The 17,990-nt window shown below is 49.6% G+C and overlaps 1 protein-coding gene across 2 annotated transcripts in view; it reads right to left on the bottom strand.

Annotated features, from left to right (window-relative positions):
- The window catches only part of ST8SIA2 (ST8 alpha-N-acetyl-neuraminide alpha-2,8-sialyltransferase 2), a 77,804-nt gene extending 60,337 nt beyond the window's left edge, over nt 1-17,467 (bottom strand). Inside the window, exon 1 of one of the 2 annotated variants that reach the window (XM_054531907.2) lies at nt 17,161-17,467. In XM_054531907.2, coding sequence (XP_054387882.1) covers nt 17,161-17,258 — 98 coding nt within the window. In that variant the 5' untranslated portion in view covers nt 17,259-17,467. The remainder of the gene's footprint in view (nt 1-17,160) is intronic. The other variant, XM_002825854.5, reaches the window with a different exon arrangement.
- Between the last annotated feature and the right edge of the window lie 523 nt (nt 17,468-17,990).

Raw genomic sequence — 17,990 nt, 5'->3', positions numbered from 1 at the left:
GGTCTTCCCGGCACCTGCCCCCTCCAAGCAACTGATGCATAGTCTGCACATACCTTTGGTCAAAACACTTCAAGGGTCCCAACTGTCCACAGCGGCTCCTCTTAAGCTTTTGTGGGTCCCTTTGGGAATCCTTTGAAATGTTTGAACCATCTGCTCAGAAAAATGCCTACAATTTCAAGGGGTTCGTGGATCTCCTGAACCCCATCACAGATTCTTTAGAGGTCTCCAGACCGCATGTTAAACCAAAGAAACCCTCAAAGAATCAAGTCTGAGTTCTTCAGCCCTTGACAGCCTGGCTCCAAGCCCTCTGTCCTCCCCTACTTTCCTCCACCTCTAGGCACTGCCAGAGTCTGTGGCAGCCGTGTCACAAATGTGAGAACAGCTCCTTCTTGTACATGTGAAACTTTCTTGGTTCTGGCCATTCTCTCCATCTAGGTCACCAATGTCATTCTTTCTCCCGCTCAAGTCCTTGGGCCCTTCCTTCAAGCCCCCAAATCCTGCCTTCTCTCATCCCCAGTCCTTGGTAGGGAACCCCCTCTTTGGAGCTCCTATGGTAGGAATCATCAGTACCATGAGCACGCTATTGTTATTTTTGTTTTTATTACCTGTCAGCTCACCATGGGAGGTCAGGGATGGCAATTAGGCTGATATACTACTCTCATAAGATGTTTGTTGGTGATAATGAATTTTCCTGATAGCTAAGTGAAGAAGGCTTCCAAAATCACCACATTTAACTATGCTTGAAAATAGCTTTTCTACATCCCGTTACATGCACTCATGTGCTTTTCTAAAACTTGGTATACAGGATGTCATTTGATGGGAACAGCAATCCTGCTGTGATGCAATGGTCCTCTAAGTGGACTGAAGGGTGCAGCAGTGACAATGCTATTGCTCCCCATCCTGCAAGTTTATCAGGACGTTCCATTGAGATGTGAAAATGTCAAATACAGTGCCTGGCAAAGAGCAGTATATTATACCCAGTATATTAGCTTGTCTTCCTCTTGCCACATAGCAGCTTTCTTTTCTTTTTAATGTAGAGCAGGTGGTAGGTGAAAATAGACCAACACCTATTTATTGCCCTGCTCTAAAATTTCAGGGCAAGGGATTTAGAGGCATAGCAGCAAATGGATTTGCTATTTCCAGTGAGGCTGAACTCCACTCCACAGGAAAACTCCTTGAGACAGCTGTCCAGTTTTGTTGCTCTAGAGCAAGTGAAGACCTGTAGGTCCATTGAGTCCACTTTTTATAAACGCGAAAGCTGAGGCCCAAAGATGTTAGGGCCTGACCTTAGGGCAATGGCCTGGTGGTGGCAATCCACAACCAAAGCCCAGACCCCCAAACTCTCACCTCCAGACACATTCCTCATCATTACACAACTCGCTCCCCCACCAGATCACAAACTCCATGAGCACCTTCCCTATGCTGTACTCATCTTTTCAGTCGCCAGCACTCAGCACAGGGCTTGTAAGCACCTGTAAAATGGATCGGATGCATTTTGCTCACACACAGCTTTGCAATGACTGCACAAAGCTCATGGTAACCGTCACAGAAACCAGGTACCAGGAAACCGTCCTGACGCCTTTCTCCAGGGGCACAGTGAGTGCCTTATAAGGCTGCTGTTTTTGCACCTAATCAGGAGCAGATTGGCTTTTCCAGCAGGGTGGCTCATGGCACACAGTCTGTGCTGGTGATGCTGCAATGCTGCATTTGAGAAATAGTTACTGAGCATTTGCCAGGTGTCATGCACTGGCTATACAGAAATGAACAGGAAAGAAATGGGCCCTTCCCTCATGAAGAATCATCGAGTGGAAAATGAAAAAAAGCAGAACAAAAGTAAATAGACCACCTAGTCCAGACAGAACAACCCTCTCCAGCAGCTAATCTCTGCCTATTTCCAAGACAGAAAATAAAAACAACACTACACAATGGGACTCTGATGAAGACTAAAAATCCCAAAGTCAACACATTTTACTTTATTTTATCTCAATTGATCTCAACTCCCAAATGCGTGAGCTTCAAAAGGTAAGATTAGGTACCATTAAGCCAGCCAGACCAGCATTGATTTGAAAACCCTCCTCCCTAATACAAGACTGAGGAGGTTGCAGGCCCTTATTAATCTCCTTGTTATCAGCTTGATCTCAGCCTGCCTGGAGCCAGCTCGCCTGATTCCCAATTCTGGACACATCCCTCCAGTCCTTTGGCTTCTGTGTATGAGACCTCAGAGCCCATATAGAACTGTGAATTAGCCTGTTAGGAATACTTACTTAAACTGTGGGCTGGTCTTTCTTCATGAAATGAGGGGCAAAAATGAAAGTGGGTGTCTTCTCTAAATAAGAGGGAACTCAGCTGGGCGTGGTAGCTCATGCCTGTAATCCCAGCACTTTGGGAGGCCAAGGCGGGCGGATCATGAGGTCAGGAACTCAAGACCAGCCTGACCAACATGGTGACACCCCTGTCTACCAAAAATACAAAAATTAGCCAGGCGTGGTGGTACACACCTGTAATCCCAGCTACTCAGGAGGCTGAGGCAGGAGAATTGCTTGAACCCAGGAGGCGGAGGTTGCAATGAGCTGAGATCACGCCATTGTACTCCAGCCTGGGCGACAGAGTGAGACTCCATCTCAATAAATAAATAAATAAATAAATAAATAAATAAAATGGAACTCAGTGGATTTCAAATCAGACAATTGCACAGGGAGCTAATACAGCCCCTACCACATTTTTTTCTCCTTTGGCCATAGAGAGAAATATGTAAGTGATCCTAGAATATCAGTAACTGGGGCCTATCTCAGCCTCCCTCAAGGAACTTACTCCCTCCCCTTCATCCCTTCCCTCCTTCCTTCCCTTCTTTCTCCAAAAGAGCACCTACTTTCTACCAGGCACTGTAGCAGGAGCTGGAAGTACAATGGGGCACACATCTGAAACGGTCCTAGCCTTCAAGGAGCTACAAGCTAACAAGCAGGAAAGAAACCATGCAACAAACATGGTGTGGGGAGATGTGCCAGACAGAGGCAGGGAGCTTCAGAGGACGGTGAGATGAGGGTCTAATCTAGTGGTGTTGCAGGGGTGAAAGGTCTTCTTGGGCCTAAGGCATCCTCTCCTCTTGGTGGGACCACCCTCTCTTGGAGGAGGGTTGTTGGACACTGTTTCAATCATTCATAAGGTTGTTTTATTCAAGGATTCTTTTGGTGTGTGCTGGTCCGTTTCCAGACACAGTTATAAATGGTTTCTGTAAGTAGGTACTTTCTGAAGGATTAACTCAGTCACTCTGGAGAGAAGTTTTGCAAGGAGTTGTCATGAGTTTGCTGCCATTCAGGGCAGATAATGACTATGGGGGAGAAGAAAGTCTGGGATGTCATTGCATAAACTTCAAAATTTTCCGGGTCTACCTTCATGCGTTTTGCTAACTAGACTTTATTGACTTAATACTTTCCTTTAAATTGACTCACTTAAAAACTTAAATGAATTTATCACAAAAGGAATCTTTATACCACTACCATAAATAGAATACCAATATCCCTTGCCCTAAATAGAAGGTAATAGCAAAAATAAATACAATTAAAATCTTGGCTTCCAGCCTGCTTGGAGGCTTTCTTTATCTGGAAGAGCAGATTGGTTTTAAAAGGCTCCCCTAGACTTGCCTTCCATCACCCCTAGAGGCCTCCCCTCTCCATTCCCCTGCTTTTTATAACTGAGAGTGGAGTTTGGAATTGGACTGCAGGCTGGGCAGGCCACCAGATCCACTCAGGAAACCCCAGAACTCTAGGGAACTGTGACTGCACACGCCAACTGTGAAGTGGGGCCCTGTGCTGTGTGAATGATCGCATCTTAGCCAAGCTCATTAGAGGGCTTAATGACACAGCTGATGAGCGCTTTGCTGTCCAGTTTCTCTAGAAATTTCCTTTAAGTGCTCCAGTACCAGGTCAAGCCTGTTTCTGGACACACTGTATCCTCCTTGTACTTATGTAATAAATCACTTCAACCCTTGGTTAAGATTTCTGCTCTCCTCATCTTACACCTCAGGCCTCATTTGGGAGGACAAAGGAAGAGAAGTAGGCTAATGGCTAAAGGCTAAACCCCTGGCACCTTGGAAAACAGCCAGCTAGATCGCCATACAGTTTAAGTTCTTTTTCTGTTTCCTAAGCAGTCACTCTGAGTCTCAGTTTACTTGTCCATAAAATGGGTTTTGCAGGGGTTTTATAATAAATGTGTGAAACAATGTATAAAAAGCTCCTGGCATACACTCAGGAATCCAACCAGTGGCTGTAATAAGAATCATTATCCATTTTTCTTTGTAGTATTTTTTTTTCTTTTTCTTTCTTTTTTTTTTTTGAGACAGGGTTTCATTCTTGATGCCCAGGCTGGAGTGTAATGGTGACATATCAACTCACTGCAACCTCCGCCTCCCAGGTTCAAGTGATCCTCCTGCTTCAGCCTCCTGAGTAGCTGAGATTACAGGCACACACCACCACGCGCCCAGCTAATTTTTGTATTTTTGTAGAGATGCGTTTCGCCATGTTGCCCAGACTGGTCTCGAATTCCTGGGCTCAAGTGATCTACTCACCTCTGCCTCCCAAAGTGCTGGGATTACAGGCATGAGCCACTGTGCCTGGCCAAGAATCATTATTCATTTTTCTGATATCCATTTGGAGGTCACTCTAGGCTGACTCTGTGATGGTCAGTGGAGCTACACTGACAGGCTACCCCTGGTGTGATGGGCTAAGGTCACTCTTAGGGCAGGGACTCTGCAGAAGGCAGGGAAACCAATCATTCCCCCAGCAAAGTGTGCATACACTTCACCTGGGGGCTTGTTACTGAGCAGATTCAGATTCGGCAGGTCTAGGGTTTGGAGGAGGGCCTGAGACACTACATTTCTACCAAACATCCAGATGATGTCCATGTTGCTGGTCTGAGGACCACACTGAGTGACAAGGCTCTCGCTCAGTGGTTCTCAAAGTGTGGTCCTGAAACGGGCCAGCAGTGTCAGCATCACCTGGAACCTGTTAGAGATGCAAACGCTCAGGCCCCGCCCCAGGCCTGTGGAAACAGAAACTCCAGGAGGTGTCCAGCGTTCTGTTTTTAACAAATCCTCGAGGTGACTGTGATGCTCTCTCAAGTCTGAGAACTGGCTTTGGCATCTCAAGCCTCCTGGAATCCACCTCACTTACTCCTTCCTGTGGTATTATAGAGAGCCTAAAAGGGAAGAGACAGCTGTGCCCTACCTCTTCCCAGCTCAGCAGGAGCCAAATCTTGGGATCAGTATCTTGGACTCTTTTCTTTTCAGGTTCACCCTTGAGCCAAAAACACTGTTTAGAGGCCACCCCTAGGCAGGTGATAAAGAAAGGGACTTCTGGAAGCTGCATCTGGGAGGGAGGGGGCTCTGGACTGTCTTGGCCTCTCTCCGCCATCACTCTGGGCCCTCCTTGCAACTTAGGCTTTGGCAAAACCTTATGGGCCCCTCCACTAAACTTAGATGGGCAGGGCAGCCAACAAGAATTCAGAGTGGCCACACAAACGTATGCTTGCACTTTCCACAATTCTAAATCCCAGATATTGGGTATTTGGGCCACCTCCAGCTTGTGTATACAAACATACAACAAAGTGATGATCTGTATTTTTCTAATTCTGTCTATAGCCACACCTCCCCCCTTTTCTCTCTCCATTTCCCCTGTATCTGCTTTTTGGTACTGTATTATTTTTAAAATTAAATAATACTCACATTGATGTTGCTTTGTTGAAAATCACAACTGCGCTCTTAAAATAACTCAGTGTGTCCCGAGCACCTGCCAGGCACTCTACTGGCTGCTTGTGCATGTGTGTGTTTCAACTGTGGTAAAATACACATAACATACAATTTACCATCTTAACTATTTTTAAGTGTTCGGTTCGGTGGCATTAAGACATTCATATTATTCTGCAGCTATCATTACCATCTGTCTGCTGAACTCTTTTCATCTTGCAAAACTGAAACTTTATACCCATTAAACAAATTCCCCTTCCCCTTCCCCAGACCCTGGCAACCGCCATTCTACTTTCTGTCTTGATCAATTTGACCACTCTAGACGCCTCATATAAGTAGAACCACACAGTATTCCTCTTTTGGCCTCTGGCTTATTCCACTTAGCTTAATGTTCTCAAAGTTCACCCACCTTAGAGCTTATGTCAGAATTTCCTTCCTTTTTAAGATTGAATAATATTCCATTGTATGGATATACCTTTTAAAAAATTTTTTTAAGAACAGGGTCTCGCTATATTGCCCAGGCAAGTCCAAACTTATGGGCTCAAGCTATCCTCCTGCCTCTGCCTCCCTAAAAGCTGGGATTACAGGGGTGAGCCACCACGCCCAGCATCTACCATATTTTGTTTATCCATTCACTCATTGATGGACACCTGGGTTGCTTCCACGTTTTAGCTACTGTGAATAAGGTTACTATGAACATGGGTGTACAAATATCTGTTTCAGTTCCTGTTTTCAATTTTTTTTTTTTTTTTTGAGATGGAGTCTTGCTCTGTCGCCCAGGCTGGAGCACAGTGGCATGATCTAGGCTCACTGCAACCTCCGCCTCCTGGGTTCAAGCGATTCTCCTGTCTCAGCCTCCGAGTAGCTGGGACTACAGGCATGCAGCACCACACCCAGCTAATTTTTTTTTTTTTTTTTGTATTTTTAGTAAAGACAGGGTTTCACCACGTTGGCCAGGCTGGTCTCAAACTCCTGACCTCAGGTGATCCACCCACCTCGGCCTCCCAAAGTGTTGAGATTACAGGCGTGAGCCACCACACCTGGCTCCTGCTTTCAATTCTTTTGAATATATACCCAGAAGTGGAATTGCTGGATCATATAGTAATTCTATGTTAAATTTTTTGAGGAACCGTCATACTGTTTTCCATAGTAGCTGTACCATTTTACATTCCCACCATTTGGGTTTTATTTAATCCTCAGAACACTGTAAATTGGGTATCATTAACCCCATTACACAGATTAGGGAACTGAGACTCCGAAAGGTGAGGTCACTTGCCTGAAGTCACACAGGTCATAAGTGTTCCACTGAAGACTAGAGCCTTAATCTTCCAAGAGTAGCTCTCAGTTGCTCCAACGGTCTGGCCCAATGTCCTGAATTATATGCCATGAATCCAGCTCTGGCAAGAACTTGTCAGTCCTTACAGATAAAAGTAAGGCCCCAGGTTGGCAGCAGGGAGAGATGTATGATGAATACCTAAGTGAGTCATTCTGGCATTCTTCTGGAGGTTAGAGCTATGGTGGGCAGTTCTGGCAGATTGGGGAAGGGCCTGTGGAGCCTTGACTGGCTTTACTACCAAGGCTGGGCCATCACGGGTCTTTCTTTGGGATGCCGTCTGTCAGCACGTTGCTGCCTTTGTGTCCAGCCGGCCTAAGAGGCTCCCTGCCCGGGCCAAGACAGAACACCATGGGGAGTTTCTCTCTTGCCCTTCTCTTTGCTTCTCCTGGGAACTAAATGTTTTGATTAGTGTACAATTTGGGCATCATCCTGAGTCCACCTAAAGTCAAATCCCAAATTGTGGGAACCTCAAGAGATGCAGTAGGAGGGCCTTTACTGCTGACAGGAAAACAGCAAACTAAAGTCACCTGCCCTATCAATTTACTAATTCACTTTCTCCAGACATCTTATGCCTCCCGCCTTCATTATTTAAGCTACTCTGGCATTTACCAAGAAGGCATGAATTAACCCTGGTTATCACTCCTCCAGCGTGCAGCCGATTTTCAAAATTAGAACTGGGGAAGCTCAATAACAAGTGCTCACACTGCCCCGGGTAGAGTCCAGGTATGTCTGCCTCTTCCACAGCCTCTGCTGTAGTGTTGTGCCCAATGGTGACAGATGCCATTGTGTTCACGAAGCTATCTGACATTGATGAGTCTATTCTATAGTCTCAAAAGCTTCCAGCATCTTTGTGCAAACTCTCTGCATGGTACAGAAAATGGGATAAAGTGCAGGAGGCCCAGGGCAGGAGGCATGAGGAATGGGGGCGAGCAGCCAGGTAACCTCAGTATAAAAAAGTGGCTAAGACCAGATGAACCACGGAGTCAGGCAAACCTGGGTGGAATCCCAGCTCCGTGTTTACTAGCTGTGTGACCTTAGCAAGTCCCGAGACCTCTCTGAGTCTCCATTTCCTCATCTGCAAATGGACTAACAGGGTACTTGAGAAGGCTGAGTGAGGTGATACATGTGAGCTCTCAGCAGAATGCAGTTACCGTAGGAAAGGGGGCTCCCTGGGATGTGCAATCTCCTTGCATGAAGCCTGGCCCCTCCCCGAAGGGCTCCCTCCCTCTCTCCCTCAATCCCTCCCTCCTTCCCTTCCTCGTCAGGCTCCACTGACCTGGCGAAGCTGACAGCACCAACCCTTCTGTCTTCCCCTAGAAGAAAATTCCTCTAGGCCTTAATCATTTGTGTTGTTTTTCTCTTCTCTCTCAGTGTGTCTCTCTCTCTGATAATGAGATGGTCAAACAAATGCCGTGCTCCGGAGCCATTCTGATGAGACTCCGTGGAGGGAAGCTGGTGTGAGAGGAGAGGAAAAGTGGGGAGGCAGAGGCGGAGTGGTGTGCCCCTGGCCCTCATTCCACATTAAGGTGTTTTGGAGCTGGCAACCCTAAACTGTATTGATCTTTTGGCTGCCATGTCCCATTATGGTCTGGGCTCCAACATGCTATCCCCTGAGGTTCCTTCAGCATCGCTACATCCCAGGGTTCTCTCTCCCACAGACCTTTGTGTTTCCAAGGCTTATTCCTTGAAAATACAAGCACGCATCTCTTCCCCACTGGATGTCATTTAAGACATCGTTTTTTGGAGAATTATCCTTGTTCCTGGGAGCCTGGGTTTGAATCCCAGCTCTGCACCTTACTAGCTGTGTTATTTAACTGCTCCGGGCCTCAGTTCACTGATCTGTAAAAGGGAGATAATAATAACATAGACCTCCTCAGACTGTTGGGAGGATTACAGGTGTGAATCTAGCTGAAGTGTTTAGAAAATCATTTGGACCCCAGCAGACACAGACAAAAAATGACTTTGTTGTTATTCTCTGCTGCCATCAGCCTCCATGGGGAAGAAAATACGTGAGGAGTGAGGCTATTTCCTGAAGTGAGCTTTTCAGAGTACCTTGTGGATCCAGACCCCAGACTATCAGATTTCAAGGACCCATAGTCTTTCCAAAACACTGGGGTTGGGGACTCATGAGGTTACCACCCTCTTCAGCCAAGGGAGAATTTCATAGCTACCATCACTCCCTTTCATAAAAGAAAGGACATCTTAGTATCCCAAAGGAAAAAGGAACATTATCTCAGAATATAGAAGAGTTCTTTTCAGGCAATGGCAGCTGGCAACTTGAAACTATTAATAATCATGGCTACATTGCGCTTTTTTTTTTTTTTTTTTTTTTCTGGCTCCTTTCAGGTCACCACTCATCTGTAGCTCACCATTTGGGAACCACTGACCTAGGGGTCCTTTCATCCTTTGGCCATCAACTAAGAAGCTGGAGGAGCAGGAGGAGGAATTGTTTCCCTGAACCTTAAAAAAGGTCCAGGAAGCAGAGCTGAGTCCCTCTGCATTCCTCCAATAATAACAAAAAGGTGCTGGGAAACCCTTGGACAGAGCTGAGAGCTTCATGCTAGCAGAGCAGTTTGGGAAGTCAAAGGCACACCCACACAGCAAGGCGGGACGCTGGATTTCCCAGGGGAGTGAATTGGGATCCCAAGTGCTCGAAAGTGTCAGGAGGAACCTCGACTGCTAATGTGTAATACAGACACATGTCGTGTTGGGGCTGCTGCTCTCCCCAGTTGGAGCCGTTCCCTCCTTGCCATCGTCGCGAAGTCAGTGACAGCCAAAGCTGAGAAAACACGGGACACACAGGTCCCATCAGGACACCGGGCAGCTTCCTAGCCGGGTGATAAATTGCAGGAAGACTAAGGAGAATTTAAAACCAGCCCAGATGCCACCCAGGAGAGTGACTAATCTCAATGATTAGGGACCAGCCTCAGCTCTGGAGAGATGGTAAGCAAGCCCAGGGGTGGTCAGCCAGCTGGTCACAGGGGACGGTGTCTCACCCCACAGTGCCCCTCTGGAAGATGAGCCCGTCCCCACGCCCTGGCAGGAGACAGCCACCTGACTCACCCAGCTGGTGGCTTTCATGTTCCTGTCCCTCCCCCGGCCGTTTTTACTGTGTCCTCCCATCTGTCTCTAACTCATTTCTGCTTGAGACAGCTGAGAGAGATGAGGCTCCTGACCTTATCTAGGATCCACACAGCTGCCCCAAGTCTTCACCCGTCATCAGGATTCACTGGTTTGACCAGTGTTTTCAAATAAAAACACCACTAGAAGGTGCTTCATGAGGAAAATCTTTGAGAAGACACATCCCAACCTGACCTCACATTTCTTACTGTCAATGTCTCTAACACTCAGTTTCCAGCATCCTACCGGGGGACCAGCCCTTGCAAGGAAACAGCTGGCCTTGCGTTCCTGGTCTGCTCTCAATGCCACTACGGAAGCCCTGAAGGGGATTAAGGTAGACGGGGCTGGCTGTCCTTCCAGGCACGAGGGGGCAGCCATAGCCGCACTGTGGGCAGTGGAGGGCTGGAAAGGGCTCTCTGGAGAACCAACAGCCGGCAGAGGCTTGGCATCTGGGCTCTAGATCTTTGGTTTTTATCTAAACTGGCAGGGGGCAAACACCACTGGGTCCTCTGCTTTTACAAATTAGAAAGCGGCTTTTATTTCCACTGGCCCCAAACATTCTGCAATGGTGAATAACGTCATAGCCAGACTGTGCTCTTCACTGGGATGCACCCTCCATGCTAGATACATAGGAAAAGCAGGCGGCTTCCAGATCAAGCGGAGGGTGTTTAATTGTTGTTAGAATAGTATGTACTTTTGGGAGCAGAGAGGCTGAATGCTTATTTTTGCCATATCCTCGGTCAGAGTTTGTTCATTCAAAAAATATTTTATGGGCTTCATTTACTAAACCATAGACATATCACCAGGGGCTGGGGATAAAGGATAAATAAAATATAATTGTGAAATGCATCTCCATGGGGTGCTGCATGATGGGGTGCTAGGGTGCACACAGGAGGGGCAACCAATGCAGATGTCTCAGAAGGGAATGGGGTCTAGGACATACCAGATCTTAGCCTGGAAGGAGAAGACAGAGCAGTGAGAGAAAGGTAGGGCCTGGGAGGAGCGGGGCAACAGCAGGAAGGATGGTGTGTGTGCAAGGAGGGCATTCCACAGAGCAGGAGCAGAATGTGCAAAGGCACAGAGGTATGAAATCCTAGGACATTTTGGGGAACCTGTAAGCAATACAAAATGGCTGGAGCCCAGGCCGGCTACAGACAGAGGCAAAGGCCAGATGATGCATTGCTTTGTATGCCCTGCTAAAAGCAACAGGAGTCTTTCTAGAATCCCCTCTTGAAGAAGTATTTATAATTTGCAATCTACAACATTTCCAATTTGTAAAACCTAAAACATGTTTAAAACCTAGCAACCCTGCCTTACAGGGGGAAAGAGGCCCTGAGTGGTGAATTGGTTTCTAAGATGGTATCTATTTACAATTTAAATGTGATGTTTGGAACAGTTGGCAACAAGGACTTGGAGAAGTGAGTTAAAACCAGACCTTCTTTCTCTCCTATTTTATCTTCCAATCATGCTTATACTTCAGTGAAGTACACCAGGACTAGAGAGAAGAATGGGCTTTTTAAAAAAATTGCATCGTCTTGAGCAAACATGTGTACTTCTTACAGAGTGCCTGGACTGCAACTGCTCAAGGTCATTTTCTTTCCCATCCACATGCACTCATCCACTAAACAATGCACCTCACCTCACTCTCGGCTGTTGGCAGTAGTTGCTGCCTGCTCACAGATCTCGTCATGGCTGATGATCAGAGCTAGCCTCTCCTTGTCTAGTGTTTTCCCAGACAGGGCCTGGTGTTTGGCTGGGGTGCACTAGGATCCCTGGCCGTGGTGTACTGGACGGCATCAGTTCTGACGGGTCAGATGTCCATTCTAACAGGTTGGTGCTGGAGAGGGAGCAGTTGTTAAATATCTTTACTATCTCCCCTGCTCCAGACACCTAGATGCCCAAATATACAGCATGTAGTATCGAGGCAGGCCCTTTTGATTGACATCAGAATCAGGTTTGCAATGGAATAGGAGCTTTCCCTCCTCCTGTCACTTTAGCCCCAGGCTCCACCTGAGAGTCTGGAATGCCCATACCCATGGCAGGTGACCTTGTATAACAGGCTGGGGTTAATGCCATTCTGTCCTCCAGCATGGCACTGAACTTAGCTGGACTAGAGGGACATTTTGGGGAGATGTGCTCAGAGTCCTCCTCTGGTCCTCCTCATTCACCTTCTCTCTTTCTAAATGACTGATGGAGAAACTACTAAGGCCAGATCAGGCTCTCAGGAAAACTCTGGACCTTTGGAAGAACCACCGGGGATGAGTTAGTCTTCAGATATATTTCCTAACATTAGCTCAGGGTAAAAAAAATAACTCAGAGGACAGGGCAGTCTAGCACGATGGTCAAGAGCATGCATGGGTTTCGGCCTTCCATAGAGCTGCTTTATCACAAGTTTATCAGCAGGGTATACAACCTCTCCAGGCCTCGGTTTCTTCATCAATAAATGGGGATAGAAATGGTACCTACCTTAGAGGGTTCTGGTGAGGATCCAGCAAATGTGTTTCAAAGCAGTTAGCCTAGCATCTGGCTCACAGAGCTCTACAAACAGTGCCACTGGCGGGTGATCACTGGATCGCCATGAGGCTGGAATGTGTTAACATCTATAAAGTACTTGGAATAGCTCTTGGCTCTTAGGAAGCACTCAGTAAATGCTAACCATGATCATCTTCACCGTTGTCATAATTGCTATTATTATCTTTACTAGTCACTCAACTTCTCTTTAACGAGATTTCTGTAATTCCTTTATGGGTAGAGGAACTAATATGAGAATTAGGGCATTGGGTTACAAACGAGGAGACCTGTGCAAGCCTGCTCTGCCCTTAACCAGCCAGGCTGTGATCTCAGATTAGTGATGTTACTTCTCAGTGTCAAATTTACCCTAATTGATAAAAAGGAAAGGTTTCTACAGGGAGAGCCCTCTGCTCTCTTCCTGTCCCAAGGCTCAGTGAGTTCATTCGTTCATTCCTTCCTTCCTTCCTTCCTTTCTTTCTTTTTTTTCTTTTTTTGAGATGGAGTCTCGCTCCGTTGCCCAGGCTGGAGTGCAGTTGCGTGATCTTGGCTCACTGCAACCTCTTCCTCCCAGGTTTCAAGCCATTCTCCTGCCTCAGCCTCCCGAGTAGCTGGGCTTACAGGCACCCGCCACCACACCTGGCTAATTTTTTTATTTTTAGTAGAGATGGAGTTCCACCATGTTGGCCAGTCTGGTCTCAAACTCCTGGCCTCAGGTGATCTACCTGCCTCGGCCTCCCAAAGTGTTGGGATTACAGGCGTGAGCCACCGTTCCTGGCCAGCTCTGAGTTTCAACTTTGCCCAAGGATGCTGTGTGTACCCATCATTGTGCCAGACTCAGGAAAATATTTATCCAACAGATGTTTATTGAATGCCTTGTGTGCCCAGTTCCATGGACACCATGATGGGCAACAGCTACGCCTCACAATCCCCTAGCGGAAGTTACACTCAAGATTAAAGGCCAAGAAACAATCAGAAGATTTTAGCTTACAACTTGGTCGAATTGGATCTAAAACTTGGGAGCGTGCGTGAATTGATCAGGGGCTGTTTTACCAAAGCCCCACCCAATTTCTGACTTAGAATTTGAATTCACTCCTTGGCTACCAGGCAGGACTCTCTAGGTGCTTTGCAGAGAACTTATCTTTCTACATTTTGTTTTCTTATTCAGTTCCAGCAGAATGAGAGCAAGAGAGTCAGAAATGGAACTTTTGAAAATAATCACTAAGGAAAAGAGATGTGTGTCTCAGAAAACTCCCCTCAAAGAAAGCCCTGCCCCTCAATTCATGGTGTATAATTTTTCAGGCAGGACAGGACCTCTGAGACCACCATATTAAAAGCCTCATTTTATAAAAAAGAGAATCAAGAGCTTCAGAAAAGTAAATCTCAGTTTTATTCCTCCAGATAATACACATGTAATTCACTTTCTTCTTTCACTTTTTAAAATTCCTTAATCCTTGAAAAAGTTACCCCCAAAAGAGGTTCCTTCTATCTTTCCTTCCTTCCAGCATATCACAGGGTCCCACTGTTTATTACTTCCCAGAAACAGCCATCCTTTTACAGAGCCATCCCTTTCTCCCAGGGGCAGACATGGGCAGATCATCTGTAATCCTCCCTAGCACAGGTCCGGAGCAAGTTGGGGATGGAGGGGCAAGGCTGGTGCAGCAGCCTCGTGTGCCTGACTATGATTCGAGGTCTCCAGGAAGGCATATGGTGAGGAAGGCGGAGCCCTCTTGACGCCCCTCGCTGGCCACTGTGCCAAGGCTCTTATTGGGCACTGAGTCCAGCTGCTCAAAGTTGGGGTAATTCCAAGAATGAATTTAGTGTTAAAACCTCACTTGTGCCGGGAGGGGTGGCTCACGCCTGTAATCCCAGCACTTTGGGAGGCTGAAGTGGGTAGATCCCCTGAGGTGATCAAGACCAGCTTGGCCAACATGGTGAAACCCCGTCTCTAATAAAAATACAAAAATTAGCCTGGTGTGGTGGTGCGTGCCTGTAATCCCAGCTACTCGGGAGGCTGAAACAGGAGAATTGCTTGAACCTGGGAGGTGGAGGTTGCAGTGAGCCGAGATCGTGCCACTGCACTCCAGCCTGGGCGACAGAGTGAGACTCCGTCTCAAAAAAAAAAAAAGAAAAAGAAAAAAAGAAAAGAAAAGACAAACAAAACAAAACAAAACAAAACGAAACAAAAAACCCTCGCTTGTAAGCAGACAGAAGGTGCTGTTGGGATTCCCATGCTCTGCCCCTGTGTTTCCTCCTCCAGCCATGGTGAATCCCAAAATATGCCTCCATTCCTCTGGATTAAACATGTGTGGGGCTGACCGTGGGTGGGGCTAGAGTGCCCGTCCCAGTCGAAAGGCATATGCAGTGTTGATCTAAGGCGGCTACATCAGCCTGGGAGAGAGGGTGTCTCAGGCCTGGTCAGGACTGGTCGAGCCGGTGGTCAGCCTGGGACAAGAGGCAAGACAGGGAAGGAAGATGCCACAGGAGGTGACATATCGGACTTGTTTGACCGTTTTTTCCTAGGATTGGCCGAGCAGACAGGATAAAAAGAAGCAGGGAGCACTCAAGTGAGACAAGTCCCAGGGGTGTGTACATATATGGGAACAACCTGATGTGGGGAGCGTAGGCTTCACCGTGCATTTGGCAAGAAAGTGCAACATTATGTGCAAAGTGATCTGCTGATTGCATTTTAAAAATTAAAAGTTCCCAGCATGTGGAAGGTATTTGGTAAGAATTCAATGAATGGCTGACCTAGGGGTGCCTGGATAAGCACAGCACTTATGTTTTTATAGCAGAACAATGGGCAGCGCCGGGCCTTCCCTCTCACATGGGCAAAGGTCAGCAAGTGATCTGAGCCCGACAGTGACCACAACCGGAATAAGAAGCCTAGAGGAAGGCCCTCCTCACAGCATCTTCCATTACCCCAAGACGTGACTTGCCCGATTTCCTTTCCGATCCACGTTTCTGAGGCGAACAGCTATGAAAAGTAGCATGTTTATCTCTGCGTGGGAGTTGGTGGCACGTTGTGTATTAACTGCACAGCATTTGTGAAAGTTTTCAGAGCTCTTGGGGAAACCGAGAATGAGGAGAAAGAGGCAGGGAGAGGGGTTCTGGAAGCCCAGCGGAGTTCACAGAAGGAATTCCGGGGAGATGGGCAGGGGCGGGGAGAAAATGAGAGCAGAAAGTGCCACTTGTCCCAAGTTTTTGTCCTTGGGGCCTCGGCATCCTGCCTGGGCCCAGGACTGGCATCTCCCATTTGAGGGACTGACAGCGTGGCGGACCCTCAACTAGCACAGATAACAAATGAAGTAACAAATGGGACAAAGGAGGGGCGCACGCGGCGCGGGACTCTAGAAGAGCGCCTGGCAGGGCACAAATCCCACAGAGAAAGAGACCTTCTGCCCTCTCTGAGACCTCACCTTCCCCTTGCCCAGGGCCAGGAAGCTCTCCTCGGGCCTCCTCAGAACCCCGGCTGCCTCCCCACCTGTCGTCTACCGCCCTTTGGAGGTTCTGGAGAGGGGCCCGGCCCGGCGAGCCGAAGGCTGCGGGGCGGGGCGCGAGTCTCAGCCTCTGGGACACACAGCGGGTGCATCCCGCGCCTCAAGCGCGCGCTCCAGGATGTCCGGAGCCGGGGGGATCCGGGCTCGCGGTCCCGCCCTACCTCTGGCGAGGTCGAGAGAAAAAAGGGCCAGATCGCCCGCCTGAGGGCCCAGAAGCCCACCGGGCGGCGGTACAGACTTTCCCGAAATGTCTCCGTCTCCGCGCTGCGAGCGCACAGGAACCCAGGGTCGCCGGGGTCGCCGTGGCTTGGCTGAACGTCCAAAGCCAGGCGAGGGCGGGGGTCTCAGTCCAGCTATGCGAGCCCTTCTCTAGTGGTGCCAGCTCCTACGCCGGGCTCCCGGGCCGGCGGGAGGCGCGTGTGCCTGTCTGTGTGTGCAGGGCACATTCCGCTTCCCAGTAGCCCATGCAGAACCCCGCCCTCCGCTCCGGCCCGGGGAACCCCTCCCCCAGCTCAGAGATCCCTGCGCGCCCCCTGCCCACTTTGCCAAGGCGAGAAAGCGGCCGTGCCGGAGACAAAGAAACTCCTGCCTCCCTCCACTCTCGGCCCCTCCGCCCGCCCGAGACACTCCCCGGCGCCCTCCCTCGACCCCGGCGACACTGCGCTTGGACACGCCAGGCAGGGGGGCAGGGTGGGCGAGTCCGCTTCCCGACGCGGGCCAGCTGGGGGCTTCCCGTGAACCCCGCCCGGGGACACCCCACGGCAGCCGCGCCCCCACCCTCCTCTCCCCAAACCGTCCCGGGCCCCTGTCACCGCCACCTTCTGCCAAACCGTCCTCATCTCTCCAGCGGAGCTACAGCGGGGCGCGGCGCACACAAAGGGGGTCGGAGGGTGGAGAGTACAGGAGGGAGAGATCCCGCCAGGGCTCGTGGCACGGGCCTGGGCGCAGCTATTTACCCGATTTCTTCTTCGATCTCTGAGATGTCTGCGAAGATGAGGAAGACCACGAGCAGCGTGAGCGCGGCCAGCATCCAGCTCCGGAACTGCAGCTGCATGGTGGGTTCGCGCCCGCCGGGACCCACGCGGGCCGGCGCGAGGAGCAGGGGCTGGAGGGCGCAGCGGCGGACGCCGGAGCCTCCGCGCGCCGCGCGCAGCTGAGCAGACACCCTGCGCTCCGGGCGAGTGCGGGCCGGCGGCGGCAGCGGCAGCGGCAGCGACAGGCAGGGGTTGCTCAGGCGCGGCGAGCCCGCTCGCTCCCTCTCGGCTCCCGCCTGCCCCTCCCTCCCTCCTTTCCCTTCCCCCGCCCCGCGCCCGGCTCCGCGCGCAGTTTGACAGCTTTGCTCCGCGCCTCTGCTCGCCTCCTCCCACCAACTCCAGCGTCCAGGCGCTAGCCTTTGCTTCTCCCGCCTGGCTTTATTCAGCTCCCGAGGGCGCGGGGATGCAGCCGGAGGCTGCCACTCCTGGCCTAGAGAGGCTGGGCTCTGGCCACCGCGAGCGACGGGTACGGAGCTGAGCCCAGGGAAGTGCGCGCACCGCCCGGCGCACCCCTCAGGCTGGCAAACGCCCTCCCTCGCCCGCTCTTTGTCCAGCTCCCTCGCCTCCTCGCAAAGTTTTCTCGACACAAAGACCAACACCTGGGGACAGCCCCCAGCGCCCGGCGAGAAGGCGGTTTCAGCCAGGCAGATGTTTCAGCAGTTGATGAATTAGGAGGGGAGGTGGGGGAAGGGGAGGAGAGAAGAAATACCCAAGACAGGCCAACTTCGGTGAAGATGCTGACTACAGTTTGT

Source organism: Pongo abelii, chromosome 16 (genome assembly GCF_028885655.2).
Source record: "Pongo abelii isolate AG06213 chromosome 16, NHGRI_mPonAbe1-v2.0_pri, whole genome shotgun sequence".
NCBI classification, from domain to species: Eukaryota; Metazoa; Chordata; class Mammalia; order Primates; family Hominidae; genus Pongo; species Pongo abelii.
The sequence above is the reverse complement of the archived record's forward strand: the minus strand, read 5'-3'. Positions and strand labels throughout refer to the sequence as shown.